At 62.1% G+C, this 8742-nt stretch overlaps 1 protein-coding gene across 1 annotated transcript in view; it reads left to right on the top strand.

The window, feature by feature from the left end:
- The first annotated feature begins 598 nt into the window (after positions 1 to 598).
- Positions 599 to 8742, top strand: part of Pdxk (pyridoxal kinase) — a 30908-nt gene continuing 22764 nt past the window's right edge. The window contains exon 1 of the mRNA XM_027929160.2: positions 599 to 805. Coding sequence (XP_027784961.2) covers positions 719 to 805 — 87 coding nt within the window. The 5' untranslated portion in view covers positions 599 to 718. The remainder of the gene's footprint in view (positions 806 to 8742) is intronic.

Below are 8742 nucleotides of genomic sequence, written 5' to 3'. Positions count from 1 at the left end.
GGCCAAACACGTGGCCCAACTTGGGGGCAGCCTGTGGCCAAGGGCGAGGCACTGGCGGCTGAGGGTTGTTCTTTGCTGCAGGCTGCGCCCCTGGTGGGGAACACTAGAGGTCCTCCAGCGTCTTTTGGTGGTGTGGGGATGTCTGCTCCGCTAAGCTGTGCGCGTCTCCCCGTGGGTTCTGGGGCCCTGGGCCCTGAGAGTGCAGCCTGCTCGAGTGCGCAGCGGTGCCGGCCCGCGCCCCCGCTGGTGTCCTTCGCGGCGCTGGGCGTGGGACGGACTTGTGTCCAGCTGCGCACTGGAGCGCTGTGCCGTGGTCCGGGCAACGAATGAATCAGTGAAGGAACAGACGGCGCTGCCCAGCCCTTCCGGGTGTACCGAGGTGCGGACCGGCGCTTAGAGGGTGGGCGCCCACGTGCGGGGACGCAAAGTCGCCGCCCGGAGCGAGGGCCCCGGCCGGGTTTCGCTTCCCGCTCCCGGGAGGGGCGGGGCTTGCGCGGCGGTGCCCGCCCGCTTCCCGCCCCGGCCCGCCCCCGGCCCGCCCCGCGACGCGCGGGGCTCGCGGGTTCGCAGCCGCTGCTGAGGTCAGAGGAGGCGGGCAGCGTCCGAGCCCAGCGCCTGCGCGAGCCGGGCCGCGCGCCGGAGAGCCGCGAGCGGGGATCCCGAGCGAGCGCCAAGACCGTGACACCGCCCCGGCCCCGCGCCGCCGCGCCCGCCCGGCATGGAGGAGGAGTGCCGGGTGCTCTCCATCCAGAGCCACGTCGTCCGCGGCTACGTGGGCAACCGGGCGGCCACGTTCCCGCTGCAGGTACGCGCTCCGCGCGGCTTACGTAACCCGCTCGGCTGCACTCGCGCCCTGCGTGCGGATCCGCGGCGGGGTGGCCGGTCGCCCCCAGCCGTGACCTTGGCGGGGTCCCGCAGTGAGCCCCCGCTTGGGGTCTGGATTTCGGGGCTCTGCGGCCAGAGCCTGGCGCGCCCAGGAGCCTGCTCCGTGGGCTGGTGGGCGGGGGCGGGGAGCCCTGCTGGCGGGTTGGCCGGGGCTTGGAGTGGGGGGTGCTCAGATGGGACCAAGCCCCGGTGCACCAGCTGTGGCGTCCGGCGAGTGCCTCCGGCTTCCCGCCGCCAGGCCAGCCGTGGGCGGGGGCTCCCTGGAGGCGACAAAAATGCAGCAGGGTTGGAGGAGTGACAGCTGGTAGGACCCGGCCCTCGCGGGCAATGTCCAGGCAGGACGGTGAGATAGGCAGGTGTTTGCGCTGGCCTCCGGGTTCTGCCCCTTGTCCTTTGTGGGCCTCACGAAGGAGAGGATAGTAAGGTTGCAGACAGGCCGGTGGTCAGGAGGCTGGGCCAGCTCTTGGGCTGTCCATTCCTGGAGCCCACTGTGTCTTCACGTGTTACTGTAGGCCAGGCACCTACTGCTTCCTGGTTATGGTTGGATGGTCAGGAGGGGACCTGGATAATTAGGCTGGACCTGAGGCAGAACCAGGGTATTGTGCTGGGTGGGCCTGGCCAGGTGGTAGCCCCCTTGCCTGCCCACCTTTGGCATGGTCTGTGACCAGGGCAGATATGGCAGGTCCTTGGGCTCCTGCTGTGCACACCCAGTCCCTGTGCTGAGCATTGCAGGACATGAAGAAGGGCCACCTGCTGGGTGTTCTGGTTCACATCTGTAATCCCAGCTACTTGGGAGGCTGAGGCAGGAGGATCTAAAGTTTGAGGTCAGCCTGGGCAATTTAGCTAGATCCTGTATCAAAGTAATAATTTAAAAAGGGTCTTGGGATGTAGCTCAGTGGTAGAGCACTTGCCTAGCATTCTTGAGGCTCTGGGTTCAATTATGCAAGAAATAAGAAAAAGAAAGGGCCGCCTGTTTGCAGCAGGCCTGCAGGTTGGGCTAGTGTGGAAGGAAGACAGGAAGGGCCAGCCTGGGGGTAGCATGCTCAGCTGTGGAGCAGGAGTTCAAGACCAAAGGGATTGGGTGGCCACTGAGTCTTGAGCCTCTGTTGGGAGGTGTACGGTGCCTCCCCACCTCAGTCTCAGGCTTGCCTCTCATTCCAGTGGGCAGACCTTGATTGGGGCAGTCAGTGTGCAGCCCCTGGCTCGCGGGGGAGGAGGGACATAGCCTCAAGAATGCTAGGCAAGTGCTCTACCACTGAGCTACATCCCAAGACCCTTTTTAAATTTTTATTTTGATACAGGATCTAGCTAAATTGCCCAGGCTGACCTCAAACTTTAGATCCTAGGACTGCAAAAGACAGGGTCACTGAATGGGATGTGCTTGGAGCAGGGGTGCAGGGGTAGCCAGGCAGGGTAGAGCCAGGCTGGGCTCTGCACAGCCCTACCCACCCGGGCAGTTGTGCAAGCCGCTGTGGCTGTCTGTCCCGTCCCTCCTCCCCACCTGGCTGCTGCTTCTCTTCTTCCCTTCACTGGGTAAACTGCTCTTCTTCCTCTTGTCCTGGTCCTTCAGCAGGGTTCCTGGCTCCTGAATTCCCAGGCATGTGCCTCGGCTTCTTCACCAAGGAGGAGGACATAGTGTGCCTGTTGCCAAGGGAGCGGCTCTTCCGGACAACCCATTCGGGGAAGAGCTGTGCTTCTTACCTGGGGTCCCAGTGCCCAGCATCCTTATCTGTGGCTCCACAGGTGCCCATGCTGGCATTGTGCTCTTCCACCCCTGTGTTTAAGCACCACTGGGCAGGGAGGAGCAGTGGGCTGGCTGGCTGACCTGCCCATCCAGCTTGCACAGCCTCAGCCAGCACAGGAGGGGCCTCGGTGGGCAGAGCCTGGAAACGGATCTGGAGCAGCGCTCACCAGCCTTCAGAGGCAGGTCCATGGGGAGCATTCCCTAAGGTCCAGAGTCACTGTAGTGGGGGTTTTGGTCAACACTACACAAGTTGGAACGCCAGAGTATTGTCTACATGGCCAAAGGTGGGGAAAGAAAAGCTAGAAAAGGAGAAGGTCTAGGCTGGGGCCAGGCCTAATGCCCGAATACTGCATCAGAGAGACCACAGAGTGCCCCAGCGGCCTGGCATGGGGCTGGAGAGGCCACTGTGGAGACTGACCCTAGTGTCCAGGGCTCTGTAACACCAAGCAGGTGTCCCCTCTTTCTGTAATTGCACTGGGGGACCTGGGCCTGGTTTCTGAGCCTCCCTATACTGGGCACCATCTCTGTTGGGGTCTGGTGCCAGGGCTCCTGAAGCCCTTCGTGCCAGGTGTGACACGTGCCCTTGGCCTTCGTATTCCTGCTGATGGCTGACGGCTGTGGCTTGGTGCAGACTCTTACCTCAGGACCGTCAGGGTCCTGCCTCCTGCCCACTGCTGAGTCCTCAGGCCCTCTCCTGGGTCTCATGCAGGCAGCAGAGCGGCCCCTGCCCTGGGCCAGGGAAAACATGCTGATGAGAAGGGAGTAGAACCTTGACCCTGATTTGGGTTTTATTTCTGGGCCTGAATCCAAGGTGCATTTTTGTGCCCAAGGGGAACGTGTTTGTGGGACCAGTGCCAGCAGGGCTGCGAGCCAGGCAGGGTGATCTGGGGTTTGCAGAGTACAAGGAGGATGAGGTAGTCTCCTGGTTCTCGTGTCCCCACCCTCCTTACCCACCTCTGCAGTAAGGAGAGGCAAGGGGCTTGTGGAGTCCTGCACACAGGCTTGTGAAGCGTCTGGGGCAGGGAGGCCCTGCTGCTCTGGCCCTGGGCTGTGGGTCAGGGGAAGGAAAGGTGTCCTGCTGCACACTGCCTGTCCACACACTGCCAGGACCATTTCCTCTTCCTTTTTTTTTTGTGGTGCTGGAGATTGAGCCCAGAGCCTTTCTTGCGCGTGCCTGCAAACCCTCTGCCGCTGAGGTAGACCCCAGCCTATTCCTCTTCAGGGGAAAACCTCCAAGTCTTTCAGGCCCGGAGCTCTGGGTTGCCTGAGCCTGTGGGTGTTGGTGCAGAGCCTTCCTGGCATGCTGGTTGGGAAGTGGAGATCCCAGGATGCTCAGAGCAGCCTCCCAAGGTGGGGTCAAGTTTACCATTGCAAAGCCCCTCAGATGGGGTGAGCTAAAAACAAATTTATTCTCTCCTCTGGAGGGCAGAGGGTGCACTCGCTGGCAGCGGGGCCCTGCATGTTCCCAGAGGGTTCTTCCTGCCTCTCCCAGGTTCTGGTGGGCCCAGGTGTTCTTGGCCTGCAGATGCATCATGTGATCTTCTCCCCTTGTCTCCCCTTCCAAGGACACTTGTCACTGAGCTCAGGGCAACCAGCTAATCCAGGACAATCTTATCTTGAGATCTTTAACTTATATTTGCAAAGAACCTTTTTCCAAAATGATCATGCTCAGAGGTTTCAGTGGACACACCCTTGGGGCCACCATGTGGTCTGCCTGGGGTTGGAGGGGCCTGCAGAGAAACCCAAAGGGGCAGTTAGGGTTTTCTGAAAGGCTCAGAGGTTGATGACATCCTTTTTGGGATATGACATGAACTTCCTGAGGGTGGTAGCAAGCACTGCCAAACCTGCCCTGCTGGGGGGCACTGGAGCCTGTCACAGCCACTGGGCCTGCAGGTGGCTCGGAGCAACTTTACGTCCTTGTGTCAACCTCTGGAAGAGTGGGCCTGAGCATTGTGGCCGTTTGGCGTCTGTGCTGGGGTAGCCTCAAGGACTGTCGGGGAATCATGAGCACTGGACACCAACTTACTGAATCCATTGGCTTTGAAAATCCAACCTGGGGCCTGAGCTCAAAACCCACTTAAATACTTTGTCCCTGGAACAAGAAGGCAAGGCCATAATCTCCTGGCCCTGAGGACGTGGTCAGGTGGACAGCTTGGTTTGGGGCCTGCAGAGAGCAGCCTCATTCTTTGACTGTCCTGGCCCCTGGTGCAGGGGCAGACCCTGAGGGGCAAAGCCATGCCTGTTGACCAATGGCCTGGGCCTGGACACCCTGCAGGAAGAAGCAGGGGGTGGGCATCAGGTTGCGTTGGAATCCTAGATTTCAACATGGCTCTACTCCTCTCTGACAGGTGACACTGGCAAAGTAGCCAAGGCTGTGGTCCGGGGTCCCTGGAGCCACAGGACCGTGGCAGATGCATGGTATACATGCACATGTGGGCAGGCCACTCTTGCTCACCTCCTTGGAGATGGGTCGGAGTTGGAAACGGTCCCGTGTCTTCCATCCCTCGTGCCTGCTTGCTCTTCTCTGGTTGAGTTCTCCTGTCTCCCTTTGGCCGCTGCTGAACCCGGGTCTGAGCCAGATGGGTCCCAGTCCTGGAAACATGGTGGTGTTTTTAGTATTTTTTCTGCATGAAAGAACAGTATCCGTTGTTCTTGCTCTTGACTCTGAGTTTGGGGCTGAGGGTTCTGCTGTTCTCTGCTGTCTCAGAGAAAGGTGAGAACGAACTGTTTCATTTTCTGATTGCTCTTTCCCTGCTTGGACCACGGCTGCGTGTGTGGGTGAGGTGGGTGCCTGTGCGTTACAGGTGCGTTTCTTGGTGCTGCTCTGCCCTCTGCAGGACACTGGCCTCATTTCAGAAAGGCTTGGGGTGATGCTATGGAAAGCGGGGACAAGTCTGCAGGGCCGGCCGCTGACTCACTCACTGGCTTTGACGTCTGCGGCTGCACGCCCACACAGAGCTTCTGAAGTAGTCATGGCCGGTCCTACTTGGTGACCTGGAGCCGTGACATGGGGAAGATTGGAAGAAAGGAGAGAGGAGGGGGAGTGCTGGGGACGGGCTCAGGGATGCCGCCCGGTATCGCCGCCCTCCCTCCCTGCCCGCCCGCCTCCCTCCCTGCCCGCCTGCCGCCCTCCCTCCCTGCCTGGCGGAGCTGCCATCCTGTTCCCTCCGCACCCAGCTCCACATGGGGCCTCTGTTCTCAGGGGTTCCGCTGCTGGCACAAGCCTGCCAGCCCCTCCTCCTGTGGCCCCAGGAAGGCTGACCTGGTGGCCTCCTGTGTGTGAGTGAGGCACAGGAGGGGGCCAGCACTGGGCAGAGATCCTGCTGAGCAGGTCAGGAAGAGCAGCTGCGTACAGAGGGAGGTGCAGCAGGACTGGAGCTGGAACCTGCAGCGTTTGCTCTGCTGCCTTGGGGTGGACAGGCCCGAGGCCGCACTGAGTAGCCCATGCTGGGCCGGGAGTACCTTTTTGGCAGCCTCTGGACAGCTCAGCAGCCCCCAGCTGTCTGGCCATCTGACCTCTGCTAAGCCAGGGGAGTGGCAGACAGGCTGGTGAGTGGCAGGAGGAGCGGGGCTTCCTACCAGCCTGGTTCTGTGACCCCCGGTTGCCTAGAAGGACCGTGGCTAGGCTACCAAGTCTCTTGAGTGACCCAATGGCAAGATGGGCTGACCATGGTCAGCCCCTAGGTGTTGCCAGGAGCTTGGGGTGAGACCCTTGCCTTGGGGCTTTGCAGGGCAGCCCAGTACCTGGGAGACCCTGGACTCCACTGCCCATGGCGGGGCCTGCCTGGCATCATGGTCCTAGCCGTGAGTGCTGTGGGCACAGAAGTGGGTGCTGGGGGCTTGCGGGGGCAGAGCTGTGACTGCAGAGGCAGGGCACACACGTGGGCAGAGGCAACTGGGGGGCTGGGGGTGAGCTGGGGAGGTAGGAGGCCCCCTGGGGAACACAGGCTGTCTCCAGAAGTTCCCGTGGAGATCAGGATGAGGATGTGGCTTGGCTGGATTGTGGGCAGCCTCGAGGGACATGGGCCCTGGGCCCTGAGGTTGCTCAGGTGACTGATCTCCTCTCCACCCCTAGAAGGCTTTGAGTGAGGGTGGGCTGGCCCCTGGAGGAACTGTGCTGGAATATTCCGGAGCTTTCCCCGCTCCTGCATTCTGAGTCACTCTGCCTCTCCCGGGAGGAGGGATCCGAGCTGCTGCTTCAAGGCAGGTCTCTCTGTGTCTGTCTCGCTGTGAGAGGAGGGTTGAAGACCCAGGAAGGAAGGCGTCACGGGGCCGCTGGGAGTGGGGGCCACCTGCCCACAGCAGCCGCTAGCCTGCGTCACTGCCAAGTGGGGGATGCTTGGTGGCCATGGGGCCCGGGTACTGGGGCTGCTGTGGCAGGAGGAGGAGCTTGTATCGTGCAGCTGTGGGTGGAAGGAGGGGGAGGAACAGAGAGCCTCTGGCTTCCCTGTTGCCGGGAGTGCCCCTCCTCCTGGGTGCACCTGAGCCGTGTTGCTATGGAGTTCCGGCAGTGGAGGGTTGAGAGCCTTTCCAGGTCCTGCCTGGGCCCTGCCTGGGCTGCTTTGGGCATTGGGGCAGGAAGTCCGAGCAGCTTCCTCTCCCGGCAAGACAGCCTGTGTCCAACATGCACACGACATGCACACAGCTACAGATCTCGCCCAGGCCACAGGCCAGGGACCCCCTGCTGCAGTTCAGGCACCATCGGTGTTGAGGGGCAGAGGCTGCCCACTGCAGGTCTCCCAGGGCGCGCCCACTGTGGCGGCAGTGAATCTTCGCCTCCTGGGGCGCTGAGCCTCCCAGTGCTCTGCCAGGCCTTCCTCAGCTGGACCCGTGCTGCGGCTGACTCTGGGCACTGGAGCTTCATCTGTTGAGCTTCTTGGCCGAGACACCCCATCTCAGAGGCCGTGGGAGCGGGGAGCCTGAGCCCCTGAGCATCCTGGCAGGTCTGAGGTGCTGCAGAGACTCCAGGTGCTGCAGAGAGTCCAGGAGGCAAGACATTGATGGGCCCTGGGGGCTGGAAGGAGCACACTGTTCCCCTGACTGGCCATGCCTGGGTGGAGGTAGGCCCAGGACTCTTTGTGCTGGTTTTTCCTGCACACACACCTGTGGTGGGGACGGTCAGACCAGTGAGAGACGTCTGGGCAGCAGTGAGGAATACAAGAGAACAGCTGGGGTCTGCCTGCCCCCCCACTCTCTGTGTCCCTGTGTCTGTCTCACATGCCCTGTCTGTGGGAGAGGTGGGGGACGGCCCTCTGTCAGGACTGTACAGCTGACCCTGGAAGCAGAACTGCAGGTGGAGGGGTGCTGCCCTCGGCGAGGGAGCGGAACTGATGGCACAGTGGCTCTGGGGCTTTGGGTCCAGAAAGTGGCCAGCAGCTCTGCAGCAGGGGCTCATGGAATGGCGGGGACCCTGGCTGCTGCTTGCGGTGTGAGGCTGTGGTGGTGGACACTGGTCTGGGCAGCAGTGGACCCTCAGGGGCAGGTTTGGAGGGGTGCAAGGGGTACGACTTGAGGGAGCTGGGGCAGCATCAAGCTCAGAGGCCAGTGAGGACCATCGCAGGGAGGGCGTGAGGCAGAGTGAACAGGCTGCGGGGGGGCCGTGCCAGCAGACGTGGACCTGTGGGAAGGTAGGCCGAGGGGCGTCCGAGCTGGAGCGGTTCCCGGTCCTCTCTCCCTGGGTGGCACCAGCCAGTTCTTCCTTGTCTTGAAGCGGGTTGTCCAGATCTCCTGGCTGTGTGCCAGCTGTGTGCAGGTGGGCAGGGGCTGGCTCACAGGCACGTGCTGGTTTCCCAGGTGTGGACCCTTCCTGCCGGCCCAGCGGGGCTGTGGCGGGAGATGGGGGGAGATGCAGGTGGCACAGGGCGCAGGGCCGCTGCGCAGCGCAGAGGCTTCCAGGCTGCAGGGCGTAAGTGATGGCGAGGTGCGGTGAGCTAGCTGGGAAGAGGCGAGGTCTGCTGGCCTTGGGGTGCTCGGGGCCACGGGAGGGGTGCAGTCGTGCAGGCCGGTTCCACACGGCCACTCAGAGTCCTCAGTTTTCACGTCTCGGGCCTCCCCTTCTGCCCAGCAGCCACTGGAGTTGGGTGGGACCCGCCTGGCTAGTAACAGTCCTGGGA

The sequence above is a fragment of the Marmota flaviventris genome, chromosome 8 (genome assembly GCF_047511675.1).
Source record: "Marmota flaviventris isolate mMarFla1 chromosome 8, mMarFla1.hap1, whole genome shotgun sequence".
Classification (NCBI taxonomy): Eukaryota; Metazoa; Chordata; class Mammalia; order Rodentia; family Sciuridae; genus Marmota; species Marmota flaviventris.
This window is presented reverse-complemented; position numbering and strand designations above follow the sequence as displayed.